At 43.7% G+C, this 18,286-nt stretch overlaps 1 protein-coding gene across 1 annotated transcript in view; it reads right to left on the reverse strand.

Annotated features, from left to right (window-relative positions):
* RASSF1 (Ras association domain family member 1) overlaps window positions 1-9,698 on the reverse strand; it is a 28,392-nt gene extending 18,694 nt beyond the window's left edge. Inside the window, exons 1-2 of the mRNA XM_053377439.1 lie at window positions 8,857-9,698; window positions 1,140-1,264 (exon numbers count right to left, since the gene is read on the reverse strand). Of these exons, the coding sequence (XP_053233414.1) occupies window positions 1,140-1,264; window positions 8,857-9,187 (456 nt within the window). The 5' untranslated portion in view covers window positions 9,188-9,698. The remainder of the gene's footprint in view (window positions 1-1,139; window positions 1,265-8,856) is intronic.
* Between the last annotated feature and the right edge of the window lie 8,588 nt (window positions 9,699-18,286).

An 18,286-nucleotide genomic window follows, 5' to 3' on the forward strand; every position in this document is an offset into this window, starting at 1 on the left:
CTTCTTGCTGCTAAGCCCTGTCTACCAGCGGTGCACAGCCCCTGGAAAGCTGCACAGGAGGGAATGCAGCCCTTGAGCCAAAAGAAGTTCCTTACCCACTATAAAAAGAAAGGAAGTATAGATTGTAGTTCTGGCTATTCCAGCCTCAAAATGACATCTAGCATGTTAATTTGGTACAAAAGTTACAAATGAACATAAAAATCGCCTTGCCAAGTCAGCAAATAGTGTCTTCCCTACCCCAAAGCCATGGTTCATAGTACCAAGGCCAGCCAAGTTATTCTTGAACTTCTCCATCATACATACATACATACATACATACATGTTTGCTGCTCTTTCATGACACCCCATATCAGCTGCCTATGACAGTCACCTAATAATAATAATAATAATAATAATAATAATAATAATAATAATAATAATATTTTTATTTATACCCCGCCCTCCCCAGCCAAGGCCGGGCTGGGCTGGCACAATTTGTGTGCAATTTGTGCTATTCCAGATGTATTTTCTTCAGTGCAAAGAAGCTCTTAATCCGGATCCCCCACCACATTAAGAGGACCCCAGCACCATCCCGCATCTCCATCGCTCACCCCCTCCCCGCTGCTGACCCCTTCTTTGCCCCTCTGCTCGCCCCCTCCTTCCATCCCCTCTCGCACCTTCACTGTCTTCGGCCTCCTGCTCTCTTTTCACCTGGGCACTCCTCCTGGAAAGCCAGGCCGGCCTTCCCCAGGCTGCGGTTGGCCTTTGCCACCTCTGGAAAAGCAGTACAGGCCGGCCTTCCCCAGGCTGTGGCTGGCCTCCACTGCCTCTGGAGAAGTGGTGTAGGCCAGGTGCATCAGTGGCTCTGTGGCCGTGGGGCCTGCAGGGGCTCCAGCCTGGAGGCTGCTGAGGGGAGGAGGAGAGACGTACACATGGCCGCCAGAAGTAACAGCACCATGGCTGCCCCTTCCTTTTGTGACAGCACTGCTGCTCAGCCAGTGCCCTCAGCGTACCAAAAACAAAAAACACAACCCCAGACTTTAAAAAAAAAAATTTAAAAAACCTCCTGGACAGTGCTCTCACCCTTGAAATCCCAGGCATGTCCTGGAAATTCCAGACGTATGGCAACCCTAGTATATGACTCAGAGCTATTTTCTTACCACGTTGGTGTCTTTTTCTACTGTCTGCTCATTGCCTTCATTCTGTTCACTGTCTTCATATCTGGGGCCACTGCAGTCTAGCCGGATAAGGGTGCGGCATCGGTAATGACAGATGAACTTACAGTCTAAGGAAAATAAAAAGAAGAGAGTCAATAAGGCAAGGGGGACAAAGCTCAGGAAGAAAAGGAACCGACAGGTTTAGTCTGCACAAGGAAACGCACCACATGTCAGATCTCTGGGGGAGAGCAAATAGGCTGTTGCTGCACATCACACAACTTTGCAGGTATGATTAAGCAGGAAGGGGTGGGAGGAGATGGTACTCAAATCACAGTAGCAATATGTCAATTAGGTTTCAAACTGCTCAGGACCTCCTTTTTCCTAATTCTCAATAAAAGGCTTACTCTAAGCACTGAAATATATTGTGAGATAGGCTAGTACAGTCATACCTCATGTTATGTTTGCTTCAGGTTGAGCGTTTTCAGGTTGCATCTTGCAACGACCTGGAAGTACCAGAAAGGGTTACTTCCGGGTTTCACCGCTCGCGCATGCACAAAATGACGTCACACACATGCACAGAAGCAGTGAATCGCAACCCGCACACGTGCAGACACGGGTTGCGTTCTGCTCATGTTGCGAACAGGCCTCTGGAACGGATCCCATTCGCAACCAGAGGTACCACTGTACAGTGGTACCTTAGGTTACAGGCGCTTCAGGTTACAGACGTTTCAGGTTACAGACTCCGCTAACCCATAAATAGTACCTCAGGTTAAGAACTTTGCTTCAGGATGAGAACAGAAATCGTGCAGTGGCAGCAGGAGGCCCCATTAGCTAAAGTGGTACCTCAGGTTAAGAATGGTTTCAGGTTAAGAACAGACCTCCAGAACGAATTAAGTTCTTAACCCGAGGTACCACTGTACGTCATATGCCAAAAGTAATCCGTTCTGGAAGACCGTTCGATTTCCGAAACATTCGACAACCGAAGAGCAAAGAGTGCTCTGCAAAGTCAATGGAGAAAATTGGGAAAAAAAACTCAGCAGAAGCTGTTCGACTTCTGAGGCGCATTCAAAAACTGAAATGTTTGGCTTCCGAGACGCTCGAAAACCGAGGTACCACTGTATTTAAGGCAGGCTTCTTTCTTCCCTTTCTTCTCCCCTCACCCCACAAAAGGAAAGCTTATCTAACCTTTGCCTGATCACACCAGAATCATGGTCAACACTTCGTTTTTACTATCTCTAGAATCTTCATTTTAAACTTCTCTGTCTTTTGCGCTTAATATGCAATGCTGGCCTCTCATCTCCAGCGCATTGCTTTAATGCATAGCCATTGTAGCCTCTTGGCAGAAAGACAGACCAGAAAATTACCCCTCCCCTCCCCACTCTCTTCAAAGGAAGAGGCATGAAAGAGCCTCTGTCCCAAGGCATCACCTTTCCCTGGCAGCCACTCTGCCGCCTGCCAGGATAAAGGCCTCATTTTAAGAGGCAGCCTGCACTGATTATTTTCTGCTTGGATGGACTGAATCTGCTGCATAGGATATGTGCTCACGTGAGAGGAATGCTTAATGCCACTCACATAGTGTTGAGGCACAATGTCGCCCTCAGCATAGGGAATGCCCTGCTCCCCTAGGCCTCAGACAATCTGGATGGCCTTGTACTGGGCAAAACAGAAAGATAACAGAACATCCACACAAATGGCCTTCTCCAAGTTCCCCTTTTTTCTTGTGGCCTCATCAGGCAACACTAGTAAAAAATGGTAGAAGGATTAGGGGTTTTAAATATGCTTTCTAAGTATGCTGCCTTTAAAAAAAAAAGGAAGTAAAAAAGATGCCAGCACACACATTTGCAAGATGTCTTCAGTTATAACATGGAAAGACCAACACACTTTTCAGAGAAGATACATGTTCAGCAACACTATGGAAACAGACTAGGAAAAAATATGGCAGAAATTTCTGGCAATCAAACAAAGCATGCTCATATATTTATTGCGAGAATGCATGTCCTCAGAAATATTTCCAGTCTCTGCCTGGGGACTTAAAAAAAAACCTGATTTCTCTATGCTGTAATAAGAGACAGCATTGTAAATGCAAAACCTTTCTGTATCTGCAATTTAAGCAGGACTTGATTAATCATTATGCTATGTGTAGATTGGAGCCTTTTGTCTGCTGCAATTATCAGATTTCGTTTCCATGCAGAAACAGCACAGCTTTTACTAAACAGCTGAGCACCATCCAGATTTCATTCCTGCAGCAAGCACCTTTTGTTACAGAGGAACTGTGCTTTCCAAGCATTCAAACACTCAATCAAGTTGCTGGAGAAATGCAATTATTTCTCTAGAAAGAAACAGAACACCTCTACAGTCCAGACAACTGGTTTATTGAGCAATCTTCCTGATTTTCTTATTACACAAAGCTCACATGAAGGTCAGATTAGTAGGTATATCTGGTCTTTACCGAACATTCATTCAGATTTGTTTGCAGGGCAGTTGTACAACAAGCATTCATCCTCCATTCATCCTGATCTGCTTGTGGGTGTTTATACATCTTCTCATTAATTAACCCATCCCACACTTTAAAATCCCATCACTTTCCAAACTGCAAAAAGCCATTCTTTTTCCAACTGGATTTGCTCTAATAGGGCAGGGCTGGGGAATTATTGGCCCTCCAGAAGTTGCTGAACTACAACCCCCAAGAGCCCTAACAAGCATGACTAAGGGCCAGGGATGATGGCAATTGTGGAATTTAGTACTGTATTTAGGCAAATCGCTCTGGAGTCCATTACTCTCTCCAGAGTCTATAACCAACCACCATGCACTCATTTTTAGACTGACTCTGTCTGTCAGCTGTTGAATACATATGCCTGTTTAACTACCTCAGTATATCTAATGCTGCTTTTATCTGTGGAGCAGTAACTGGGCAGATTTATTCTTTGATGAATCACTAAAATGGCAGAGATCAAGAGCAGGAAAATAACTGGCTCCACCTAAAAATCATAAAGATTAGTGAATGAATATCTTTCTCACCTACATATTTTGCAAAACCCATCTTTATTTTCCACAATTTATAGCAGCACATATTCTTACTGCACAACAGTAAACTCTTAGGTTTTATACATTCTGCCCACTGAAAATAAAATGGTGGTTATGTTTTGCCTCTAAGATAGTGAAGAAAATAATGAAAAGTGAAAGCAGTCTGTGTCTTCAAGTCTCTTAGGCCAGAAGGCAAATATAATTTAATGAGTTTAGACTTTAGGGCCTTGACCCAAAGTATCAGCATCAAGCAGCGGGCCTGCCACTAGCCACAAACATCGCAGGGCTGAGGACAAAGAAGAATCATACTGAACAACACGAAACCACAGAGAAATGGTACCGTATTTTTCGCCCCATAGGACGCACTTTCCCCCCTCCAAAAATGAAGGGGAAATGTGTGTGCATCCTATGGGGCGAATGCAGGCTTTTGCCGAAGCCTGGAGAGCGAGAGGCATCGGTGCGCACCGACCCCTCTCACTCTCCAGGCTTCAGGAAGCTATCCGCAAGCCTTGCAAGCCCAGCGGGAGGTCCCGCCGGGTGCGCGAGACGTGGGGTGGCAGTCTGCAGCCCGAAGCACGGGGAGCCCTCCGGAGGGCGTCCCGTGCTTCGGGCAGGTGTGTGCAAGGCTTGGGATGGCAGCCGCGGCTGGGGGGGGGGATAATTTTTTTTTTATTCATTTCCCCTCCCCCAAAAATGAGGTGCGTCCTATGGGCCGGTGCGCCCTATAGGACGAAAAATACGGTAATTCTATCTCAGGGTTCTAGCAGTTGCCAATTGTCTTGCACCAGCGCAAGTACTGAGCAGCAGAAAGCAGTCCTTTTACAGGCAAGTATAAGAGGTGCCACCATGATTTTTCAGATAATTTTTTTTTAAAAAATGAAGCTCCTCAGGCAGAATAAATCCGTTAGCAATTTCATTATTTTAAGACAGTGAAGCCCAATTCCACACTGCAAACTGTTAGATTTATTTCTGATTTGTCTCTTTGCCTGTTCTTTTCCAGGGAAAAAAACTTTTAAACACTCTGACACCCTCTAGTGACATCTGCTCTGCTTTACAGGCATTAGGAGAATGCACTTCCGTTATCCTACTTGTATCCCATTCATTAAGGTGCACAATTTTATTCTGGATTAATTACTCTGGAATAATTTCTCTCAATAATGTAAATATCTTTAATTGTAATCAGTAACAGATTAGACTTAAAATGAAACACTAACACCAGAGTTCTAGCCCTCTGTATCTCAAATCAATTGTTTTTAACAAAAGCAATAAAGGTTAGCAAAGGTGCAAGAAAAAATTAAGCGCTCAAAGTGTAACAATTCTGTTTTTAGGTCCAATTAAATGACATTTTGTAGGATGCGACAAGTTTGTTACAGGAGTTTTTCTTGCTAAGTCTACTAAACATTATTCAGCATTAACAGTGTGCTAGACGTTATACAAAACTGTTAGTCAACAGACAATCTTGCAGGATTAGTGTAAATTATGAGAGGACCAAACTTAAGGACACAAGGCAGAGGACATGGTAGCAATTTGAGAAAGTGGCTGGAACAAACAGGGTAAAACAAATGAAGTTCTCAGAGTGTATGGCAGCCAGAGACAAAGATACAGACAAAGGTAGGCTCAGGGATACAAAGCCTGCTATGAGGCACAGTTAAGGAGCTCTTCGCAAATCACACCCACTGAGTTTAGAGCAGCCACATCCTTTCAGCTACAGTTGCTGAAAGGGTGGGAACACTGAGGGTAGGCCAATCAAATTACTCTCAGCCATTCTTTGTGCTTGGTACAGACTAAGTTTGGAAGCAAGTCCAAGTCCTAAGAAGACTGCACATATGATACTGTTCCTGCTCAGAAGACTTACTATGTACAATAGATTAACAAGACAGAAGCTATGCCATCTTTTTTTCCCCTGGAACGAGCCTATCAGGTAGAGATTCAACAGGGGCAGCCTTCCCAGCCCTTGATGCTCCACAAACATGCACAAACTTTGGGCAGGAAGGGCTGAGTTTTTCACATATTCACACAGGCTGTCATTAAAATAAGCAGCCACAAATCAGGATCATCTGGGTCCTGGCCTATCAGAACAATAATAATAATAATAATAATAAATTTTATTTAAGAGAAATAAAACAGCTGTTGTCCAGCATCCTGCAAGCACACACACAAACACAATATCTGTGTGCATGCCCCAGTGAAAGGTGTAACAGAGCTTTCCTTGGCTATCACACATGCAACTTTGGTGCACAATTCAGCACTGTTATCACACAATTATCCTTTTGGAAAATGGAGTTGGCAGGAATTCCAATCCATTGGAATAAAGGAAGCTGGTGAACCCAGCTGATTTCAAAGACCCAGTTTTCTTTTTGACATGGAGCATCCTTTTACATGGAGCATCAGTAGTCACCGCTTAGCAATAAATCAACTCTGGCACTATAAGCCAGCAGAGGAATGGAATACACATGTAATTGACAAGAACACCAAAGGTCTCCCAAGCACCCTGTAGCCTTCTCTCAGAATCCAACCCAACCAAACCAAACAGGACTTCACTGCTGGCCTTAAAAATAGGGGATTTAAGTGAATAATATTGGATATGGCCATGCCACACCTGCTTTCATGAACATACACATACTCCCACATGCATTTTCTCAACATGGAATGATTCAGTGGCAGAGAGGAAGGAGAAACAGATACTGAGTCATCTGTGGCCCAAGCAAACCTCATTCAGTTAACCTAGTTTCCCTACATGTCCTCTGATAAACAATATGCAATAGCTTTAAGGAGATCCCCCAGGGTACTACTTGCTGATTGCCTAGGGCTAGGCCCTAGGCCATTGGAAAAGTTTTTAAATTCATAGTTTCAATTATGCCACAAGATCTGATGGCTTTCCTTGGCTGGATGCTATCCTTAACCGTCATAATTTGGGACCGTAACCCCTTCGGTCTTCTTCAGCCCCCCAACTGGGAACAACTGTGACAGCATGTTCATTCACATATTTATGTTCGTTATCACCCATGGTAATGCTTATAGTTAAACATCCACAATATTTTCAATGTGGGAGTTATTGTGTTTAGGTGCAAATAATCAGATGATGGTGATACACGCACACACACACACACACACACACACACACGAACCAGCTTCAAGTCCATGTAGAACAATGTTTCAGAAACAAGTGAAAGAATTGTGGAAGCCCTTTTCATGCATGGGAAAATGCAAGCTGCTGGTGTCTGAGACCTCTAATCATTCCCACCCTCTTACTCTTTTTTTTAGTCCATCTTGTGCCCCTTTAAAGAAGAATTCTTAGAGTCTTAAAAACTACTCCTGCTCTTCAGAGTACATGTGAGAATTTATATAGCCGGAGCTTAGATGGTACCACCACAATATGATGATTGTGGGCTGCTGAATAGACTGTAGCAAACATTCATTTGGGATGTTCTGAGCTGCTCTTAAACAGAGGTAGTTCTGGCCTGTGTTAATCAGTAACAAATGAAGAAAGAGAAGGGGACTCCAATTTCTCCTACGGTCTGCACATACCTACTCCTAAATCAAAATATGATCCAGGTAATCAAAATGGTAGAAAAGAATGAGGATGTTGCTTGGCATTACTGAATCAGATTTTGATTCATTCAGTTACTGTTAAGCAAGTATTGTTGCAGTATAACAGACATTGAGAGAGCCATCACTCATGATGGCATGCACAGTTAACACACTGTAAATCTGCATAGGACTTCACATGCTCAAATGGTATGGGAATACAATATGTGAGAACATTCACTGGCATAGAACACTGTCTATAAGATCATATCCAAACCATATATTTAAAGCACATGGCTTTCCCAAAGAATATTGGGAACTGTAGTTCACCCTTCACAGAGCTACAATTCCCAACACCCTCAAAAAACTATAGATCCCAGTTTTATTTGGGGAAGCCATATACTTCAGTCTACTTTAAGCTCCACCATTTGCTTAAAGCTGCAACTCTGTGCATACTATACTCTGTGCATACTGCAACTCTGTGCATACTTTCACCCAAATCCAAACAAGCTACCAGAATAATTATGTATGTTTCTTTAGCCCCAAACCCCAAATTCCTCCAAAACTGAAAAACTTTCCAAAGCAAATTGTTCTCAAGCAGCCCTTGGGCCAATACAAAATACGTCCTTTACTTATCCTTTCTCTCTGTGTGCCATAGGCTTGTCGCCTTTCTTATTAAAGAGCTCTTCTGACTTTTAATAGCTGCAGGACAAGCAGTATACAGCTTCTTTCAGCAGTGAGAGAAGTGATGGGGAAGCTATCCCAGTTGAATTTCTACCTGTAACGGAAGCCAGATAGGGCTACATCATCCTGGACTACTTAGTTTACTTTTTCCTTCCAATAGCACCTTAAAGACCAACTAAGTTAGTTCTTGGTATGAGCTTTCGTGTGCATGCACACGAAAGCTCATACCAAGAACTAACTTAGTTGGTCTTTAAGGTGCTACTGGAAGGAAAAAAAATTTTTGTTTTGACTATGGCAGACCAACACGGCTACCTTTCTGTAACTTAGTTTACTTTTATTACTCTTATTTCTCTTCCATTTCTTTTCAAATCTATGCTCCCTGAACCGAACGCTACCTTGCCCTCTTGCTTCTCCCAGAAGCTCCTGCGAGGATGCAAAGCGGCCTGGCAAATGCCGCCACGTGCGGCTGGAGGCCGGTACTCACGGATGCACTGCAGACGCTTCTTGTACACGCCCCAGATGAATTCCCCGCACAGATCACACCAGGTCGACTGGCTTTGCGCGCAGGGCTTGAAGACATGCCCCTCGCCCAGCTCCTCAGTCAGTTTGGGGTCGCTCTGGCCGCCCAGGAGTCGGATCTGGCGCACGCGGCTCAAGATCTCGGGCACTTTCCCCGGAGAAATCCTCAGGGCGTTGGCCCGCTCCAGCCGGACGGGACGTTCAGACGTGCCTCGCGGGCCCCGCGTCAGGTCGAGCTGCTTCTCCAGCCCCAAATTCTTCAGCTCGATCATCTCCTGGTCCATCGGCCGATTCATGGCCACTACATAGGCTGAGGATGCAAAGCGGGAAAGCGGGCCTGCAAACACATCTCACAAGGGGCCCAGAAACATCCCCATCTCGCCCGCGCTCCTCGGGGGTCCCTGTGCTGTTCGGAGCAACCCGCACTCCTCTCTCGACCCCTTTCCCAGTCTGTCAAAAGTTCACTTCTTGTCTGTTTTCTCTTCCTCTCCGCCTGTCTTCTCCGCCGCCCCTTTACACCCCTTAGCTTTAAAGCAGCAGCCAGAAAAAGTCACAGGCGATCTTTGTTGGGAAAATTAGAGCTCAGTAAGAGCTTCCCGCCCCCACGAGCGGGCGGGCAGCTTTCTTGGCTCCACAGCATCAGCCTCCTTTGGTTCTACAATCGTGCTCCATAAGAGAGGAAGCTGGGGAGAGTTGCGTTAGTTGAGGTCCTGCCTGCGAAGTGCTACCAGTTGCTGGCTTGCTCTTTCTTTTTTTGTTGAACAAGCAAGAGGAAAGGTCCCAGCTCCCCTCCCCTTCATGCATTTCCTCCTTACTGGGGGGGGGGGGGGGGAGAAGAGACCAACAGGCGGCGCCTAGTCCTGCACGCCTTGAAGCTGTCGCTCGTCTTGCTTTCCGCCCCCCGCTTCTCCCGCATTAAGGCACCTCCGGAGTAAGACTGAAGAAGCGCAGCAGGTTTGAGGGAAGCGGCAGCCGGACACGCTGCCAACTCCCCGACAGCTGCGCGGCATCATTTCGTGGGACAGGCTGTGTGTGGTTGGCGGGGGGGGGCGATATGCAGGGGGAGCCAAAAAGGCGGGAGAGGAAGACACAGCTGTGAGGGAGTAGGGGAGAATTGGCGCGGGAGTTTTAAGACTCCAGAGCATGGGTAGGCAAACTAAGGCCCGGGGGCCGGATCCGGCCCAATTGCCTTCTAAATCCAGCCCGCTGAGGGTCCGGGAATCCGCGTGTTTTTACATGAGTAGAATGTGTCCTTTTATTTAAAATGCATCTCTGGGTTATTTGTGGGGCCTGCCTGGTGTTTTTACATGAGTAGAATATGTGCTTTTATTTAAAATGCAACTCTGGGTTATTTGTGGGGCATAGGAATTCGTTCACGCCCCCCCAATATAGTCCGGCCCCCCACAACGTCTGAGGGACAGTGGACCGGCCCCCTGCTGCAAAAGTTTGCTGACCCCTGCTCCAGAGAGTAGCAAAGCCGTCCCTCATAATCCCAAACGCTGCGTCAGAAAAAAGGAGACCCCCTCCAGGGGAGCTGCTGCTCCCCACGGCTCCTTAAGGACCTCGAGCAAGTCGCCTCCCCTCCTCGCCCGCGCTGGGTCCTCCGCCTGCGCTCACAGCGAGGTTCCCGGGCTCGCGCTCTACTTCTGCAGCTGTGTTTCTATAGCGATGCTGCTGCTGCTGCTTTTGAAGCGGGCAACCGCAGCGCTTCGAGAGGCCGGCGCCTGACGTCAAAGTCTGGGGAGATGGAGGAGCGCACGGCGGGAGACGGCGCGGCTCCGTCTGAGCGGCAGCAAAGCGCCCATCTACCCTCAAAGGGAGGCTTCTGCGACCGGGGTTAATCTCTTCGGGTTATCAGCAGGTGGCAAGAGCAAAAGGACCTCTTCCCCAAGGAGTGGCACCCAAGGACAGCTGTTTGCTAGGGTGCCAAATAGGGAAGGGGCCTCTGCCACTCAGACAACCACCATTTTCTCTAGGCCTGGAACACCCAGAAAAGGATGAAAGAATGCTGAATATGCACATCCCTCCTCTACTAGGCGTGGGCTGCCTTGCCTGAGGGCCCATTAAATCCTGAGGCTGGCACTGTTGCCATTTATTTTTCTGAGGAGGGAGCATGGGCGTAGCCAATTTTTTTGGGGGGGGCAGAACTTTTGTTAGGGGTAACAGAAGCCACGTGAATTATCTGTTAAGTATTTCTGTTGTTTTTCTTGATCTGGGGTAGGCAACTGCCCCCCCCCCATGCTCATGGGACAGAGAATCTTAGAGCTTTAAAAAGCTGTTTAATCTAATTTTATGAGGGAAAAGGAAAGATTTATCTGTCTAGGGATACAAGATTACAATGCACACATTCCATATGCAATAAATACCCCACAATTGCTCATTCAATAAGTATGGTGAGCATGTACCATTTGTTCTTTGAACAGAGTCTATTATTTATCCATTTTAGCTATCTCAAGATATTAAAAATAAGCCATTCCTTTGTTCTTTTACAGAAGGCACTGCAACACATTTCCAGTGCCAAGCAAAACATAGTTTGCAGTTTTAAAAATATGCAACAGACTTAGTTTAAACGAGCTGCTATACCAGCCTTAATGAAATCAAAATGTTAAGAGCATTCCCCTCATTCCTGCTGCATAATGTCTCAGCACTAGATCACCTCCTTGAGACCTCTAATTGGTTTGGATATGGCTAAATGTTAGTTCCAACCAAGTAAAGCATAAACTTAGCAAGGAAACCAACTCTTATTCTCAGTATACACATCAAGTACTGCTTATGCTCGCATTTTTATGAAATCTGTCTGACCAGCCTCCTGTTGGCCAGCATAATTTGCTATTCTTGGCTTAAGTAATTGCTTACCTGTTTTTTCATGCGACTTTCTGTGTAAATGTTCACAGTTGTGTTTTTCATTATTGCATAATGTAATTTAGAGGGTATTATTGTTTTTTGTCCTTGTTTGTGAGGGCCTCCCTACCCACTTACTGCCCCCTCGGACAAACTAACTGTCAACACTTGGATGTTGGTGATGGGGCAAACAGCCACATTTTCAGAGAAGTAGCCATCTGGAAACATTGTATTTTTGCTGTTCACATTCTACTGAAGTCAGGGATCATAAGTAATGCATGGAGACTGTGGACATCATCTGCATTTCCTTCCCCACTGCTTCCTGCCTGGGAAGTTCTACAGTATAAACAGAGCCTAATCATTTGTCTTTGCACAACAAAAATGTTTTTTCTTGTTTGTAGTCATAATACTCTGGACTTCCTTAAGTCTTTAGGGTCTAGATATACAACTTCTTGTAAACTTTCTGAAGGCAGGACTGCACTGCACCCTATTGTGATGGTCATACTATATCCCTAAGTAGGGTTACTAAGGATGCTGCTGTTTTGTTTTGGGTGAACTAATTCAGTGAAGCAAAGCATGAAGTGGGTATCTTCAGCCTGCTTTTAGTGTGATTCTTCACCATTTGTCAGTAAATAATTGATTGATGTACCCCACCCATCTGACTGGATTGCCCCAGCAACTCTGGACAGTTTCCAACAAATATAAAAGCATAATAATATCAAATACAAAAAATTTCCCTATACAGGGCTGCCTACAGATGTCTTCTAAAAGTTGTATAGTTACGGTATTTATCTCCTTTACGTCTGATCGGAGGACGTTCCACAGAGTGGGTGCCACTACCGAGAAGGCCCTCTGCCTCGTTCCCTGTAACTTCACTTCTGTCAGTGATGGGACCTCCAGAAGGCCTTCAGAGCTAAATCTCTGTGTCCGGGGTAAACATATTTGCCAAAATGATGCAAGTGAAGGTGGCATTTGTAAAGAAGAATTTACAGTTTCTCATCCACAAATGTTCTCAAAGGCTGCCCTTCTCTTCAAAATGATTTGTTCTGGTTTGTTTTGGCTGTGGCAAATGTTTAATAACAACCTCCCTGGCAGTCCCCACATCTGCATTTTCCTTTTGAGGAAATCACAGAATTGGGACAATTAAGTTTTCCACATGACATGTAGTTTCACTAGGTTACTGGCAACACAGAAAGTCCCCAGAACTCAGCTGCTTCCCCACTTTGCTTGTTCATAGTGAGATGTGTGTGTTATATTGTGGAAACAGATGGGGAAGGTGAAACAGAGAAAATAATTGGCTTTGTTTTCCTGCTTATTCTGAGAACAGAGTTAAGAGACCACAGATTTGGGCTGGCATTGCAGACAACCAAACTAGTGGTTGATATTTACTGTGGTCCTTCCCCATTTCATGAAGTACCTCTCCATTAGCATTGCACTGGGCTTCAGATGCATCCAGAACCAGAAGGAACAATGTCCTGTTGAACCTCTGGAATGCTCAAAAGTAGCAAGGCACCTACATAGCACTGAAGGGCTGTTGCAGCAATGTACTGCAGCCAAGTGTAAATGATGGCATGGCTTTTCCTGAGTGGCCTCTTGATGGATGAAATCACTAGTTGATCTTTATACTGCTGACACAAAGCCCTTGGCAGGCTTCCTGCAAGGCCCTATTGCTGAAGGTTGGCTGCATCCAAAGTCCATAGTAGATTGTTGCTAGTGGTTGCTGTGGAACCATATTGTTTGGTTTGCTTATTTTCCTAAAATCATCTCTCAGTTTGGAATGGAAAAAAACAAGTCAAGGAGAACATTACAGGCCTCTTGCTTGCTCTAGGGAGCTGGATCTTGAACTTTAGCAAGAAATATCCATGGGAATAAATCCAAAAATATTATTGAAAAGTCTAGAAATGGGTCTATTTTTGTCATTTCCTGGGAGTAAACATCTGCCAGAGAAATGTTAAATTTGGAAGGATGTAAGCAGCAGACTTTGTAGTAATTTGGCTGGGTTTTTTTTAACCTTGGAAGATCCAGTCTTTTTCTTGCTACCTCTTATAGTTGGGATTATTTTCTTTTAAAACATCCATCCATCCATCTTTGTCGCTCACATTCATGCTACATTTTTTTTGAAGTCCAGAGATCTGCCCATAATCAAAACAGTTGTCTTGATTGTAATAATAGGCAATTGAATGACTTATGTTACATGGTGTATTAATTAAAATTGCAACTTAAAGTTGTGAACTTAAAAGGAATAGCAATCCTTCTTTTACTACATTGCATAAACATAGGAAATGGATGTAAATCCAATATGCAAATATGTTTTCTCTCCCGAGTTCCCACTTCTGTCATCTTATCAAAATATTTGAGTTTAAATACACTTTCAGAGCTCCAAAATAGAAATTTGGGGCCATCCATTAAAGTTGAACGTTGGAAGATTCAGAAAAGACAAACTATAGTATTTATTTGCACAGCCCATAATTAATCTATAAAAATTGCTCCCACTAATAATATAATGGCCATCAAGTTAGATAGCTTTAAAAGCGTATTAGACAAATGCATGGAGGACAAGGCTCTGTTTTGCCTCCATTGCTGGAGGCAGTATAACAAGCAGGGAGAGTGCTGTTGTACTCAGGTCAGTGCTGCAGGCTTCCTATAGGCAATTTGTGGGCTACTGTGAGAACAGGATGCTTGATCCAGCAAGACTTTTCTTGTGTTCGGACTCCCCAGACAAATTGGGTTGCTAGTAGCTGAATTCACATTGAGGCCTTAATTCCATGTGTGAGTGCTACTTTTGTTTATTCAGTCATGGCCAGGGAGACTGCAACTTGAAAATTCAGGGCCAATATGTTAACATGTGTTAATTGGCCTACTAATACCAGGATGTCTGTATTATCAACGGCTATTTTGTGAATTACCACTATCAATTATGTAACTGATTATGTCACTGTACTTTCTGCCTTTCATGTTTTTCTTACTTCATTGATTAAAATTCACCTCTGAGCCTTTTGTTTGTATGTACATCATAGATAACACAAACCTTTTCACTTTGAGGAAAAGGTGTACAAATCAACTATGTTGACAGCAGTGATATAGCCACTGTTCCAAGAATAAAAAGTGATATGTGAAATCTTTTGTTATTTCCATTCCAACATCTGCCAAGCCAACCCACTCCCATATCTCAGCTAGGAAGGACCTAGACTTTAAACATGAACAAAACTGATGGAACATTTCCCCCTCTTTTAGATTGTCTCCTTCCTTCCTTCTAGCTGGTTAATCAGTTAAAAGCTCATTTACAAGACAATAATCTCTGATTTGCTATTCTTTAGTTTCCTAGAACAAGAAATGTTTGCAGGATATGTGATGTGGAAGCGAAGCGGAAATTGATAAAGGAATAGATTTATGTTATACATAATATTATGTACATGCACATATGCTACTGCATATTTCCTTGCCAGAAAACTGCGCTTGTTGTTTACACAGATGATATCCTCTAAAGACCAGAGATTGTTTCATAATTGTACAATGAGTGGTTATCCTGGTTATTTTAATGTAGAAAACCAAGGCCCGGAAAAACAATTAGCCAATTCCCCAAGGTCAAATCTATAACCTTACAATTACCAAATGAGTACATTCTCCTCTGCTGTTTCTCTGAAGAATGTAGTTGTGTGTGTATGTGCTTGTGAAGGAAGAGCAGTTGTTCCAGCCTTCTTTTAACTTTACTTTCTCCATAAGCTTTGATTTTTACCACACACAAAAAGCAGCTGAGTCTTGGACAATAGAATGAAGGCAGGGAGGAGTTTAATGGTCAACAACTTTGCTCCCCACAACAGTAAAACACAATCCCACTTCAACTAAAATCTAGAATTAGATAGTCAGGGATTTCTAAAGTAAGCCTTAGGTTTAGGAAATGCCTGTGCACAGCCTGCCTAGCTCAAGAAGTAAACCATTTTTTAAATGCAAAACTTTACATGTCTGCTCAGAAGTAAGCCTCACTGAGTTCAGTGGTGCTTACTCCCAGCTTAGATGGTCTAGGACTGCAGCCTTATAAAATCAGGGACAGCTGGGATACTTATGGACAGCTAATGGTGAGAACAGTACTAGAAATGTGGGAAATTAAGATATATTATTATTTCTGCAAAAGCTAGCTGAGACACAGCTGGCTCCTGTTTATTTTTGTCACTGGAAGACATCAAAGAAATGTTGAAATAAAAACATCATGTTGGTCATAGGTCTGGTTCTTGAACTCATGACTGATTAGAAGAATGAACATCAACTTCCATAGTGCCTGGTGTAAAAGAAGTATCTTCTCAGAGATAACAAGCGCTGTAAGAATTTTATAAATCTTGAGCAGCAACCTTTATTATCATTTCAGCTTGATTTTTCCTTACAAGACCAACTATCAAGAAGCATACCTGAATTCATATCATTTATTTATCTGGACTGGATGGCCTAAAATTGTAAAAGGCCATTTAAACATTATTCTTAGTATCTCTTTTAAGTTTAGCTAAACCAGTAATTCACCTCCAATGTTAAACTGCATCTGACAAGATCAATCTTGTCACTAATAAGCCTTCATTAAAAAAAACCTTTCATCTTCTTTTTGAAGGTAATTATCTAGGCAGGATGACTGTGACATAATGAAAACCAGGCAAAATGGGCACTGTGGTCAAGGAACCATGAAACAGTACTTGTTTGCCATATGTGTGTTATACCATGATGCTAGTCTTCATCTTCATGGGCAAAGAGCACAGCTGAATGCACAGAATCAGAGTTAATAACCCAAAATATCATCTAGTCCAACCGCTGACCTGAAACTATAAACTCCTCAGTCCTTCCCAGACTACAATCCATCTGTAGTCCCAGTGTGCTAGAATTATATGTGTGATGTTTGCAGAGCAAGCATGACTCAAGCAAACAGAGCCAAGCCACACACTATGAGGTAAGACAGTGTCCCTAGTCAATCAGTGTATGTGTGTAATTGCTCCTTCCAAAGAACTTCCAAATGAACAATACAATAAATATATGTATTTTATGCAGATGCCAGCTCATTTCACATATAAGGGTTTGACTGGATCCACTCTTTACACTAAAAGGAATGGGCAGAGGAAGTTTGAAACCCACCCTCTTCCACCTTACCTAGCTTTGATCCACTTCCTGAAGCAATTTTCTTCCGGCATGACTCACCTCTGGTATCAGAACAGGATTAAGGAAAGCTGTTTAAAGCAGTGGTCAGACCTCACCTGGAGTACTGTGTCCAGTTCTGGGCGCCACAGTTCAAGAAGGACACTGACAAACTGGAACGTGTCCAGAGGAGGGCAACCAAAATGGTCAAAGGCCTGGAAACGATGCCTTATGAGGAACGGCTAAGGGAGCTGGGCATGTTTAGCCTGGAGAAGAGGAGGTTAAGGGGTGATATGATAGCCATGTTCAAATATATAAAAGGATGTCACATAGAGGAGGGAGAAAGGTTGTTTTCTGCTGCTCCAGAGAAGCAGACACGGAGCAATGGATCCAAACTGCAGGAAAGATGATTCCACCTAAACATTAGGAAGAACTTCCTGACAGTAAGAGCTGTTCAACAGTGGAATTTGCTGCCAAGGAGTGTGGAGGAGTCTCCTTCTTTGGAGGTCTTTAAGCAGAGGCTTGACAACCATATGTCAGGAGTGCTCTGATGGTGTTTCCTGCTTGGCAGGGGGTTGGACTCGATGGCCCTTGTGGTCTCTTCCAACTCTATGATTCTATGATTCAGTGGAGGGCAGCAAGGTAACACATGGTAGGGGCCGTTTCTGCTGCCCACACTCTGTGCTCTTTTTTCTGTAACAATAGGCCCCAGCCACCTTTTTATTTGCATAAAGGACAAACACTTGCACAACTACTCCTTCATGTCTAATTTAGCCCTGAAGCCCCTGGTGAATATAAGCAAAATGGATAAAAGGATCAGTTTCCAAGGGGAAAGGACAACAGTGATGGTGGGTATTGATAGGATTCTTTGGCAAGCTCTGAATAACTTTAAATATTGAAAATATCAAAGCCAAGACTTCCTTGATACTTTTAAACAAGACTTTCATTCACTCTCTTGGGACTTCTTGCCTGAGGGTATCAATTACACATAGCATCACACTCCTAAATGTTCTCACATGGCAGTCATTAGTTTAATTTTTAACAACAAAACAAGGATTAAATAACAGAATCAACTTTCTCAGTAAAGATGTAATGTGTTGTGCTCTCAATTCTGAAACCGTGCAGCTCAGCAAAACTGAAATTGTTTAATTAACCACATCCTTTCCCTGTCTCCTCCCTTGGTTTAGCACTCAATGCTTCTGAAGCAACCAGATGGGACAGTTGGTAACACTGCCTGTTGACCCTCTCCATTCTTTTCGTCCCATAGTACAAAAGGCACATATGCTATTTTGAGACATCAAAATATTTCTAAATGCTGGGATCCTGGTCCTTATAGAGTGCAGCTATTAAAGCAATTGACATAAATTGGGATCAAACAACATGTTATATATAAATGGTATAATTTACCGGTAGTCCTTACAAACACTACCCCATGAGGTGAA

Source organism: Podarcis raffonei, chromosome 2, assembly GCF_027172205.1.
Source record: "Podarcis raffonei isolate rPodRaf1 chromosome 2, rPodRaf1.pri, whole genome shotgun sequence".
NCBI classification, from domain to species: domain Eukaryota; kingdom Metazoa; phylum Chordata; class Lepidosauria; order Squamata; family Lacertidae; genus Podarcis; species Podarcis raffonei.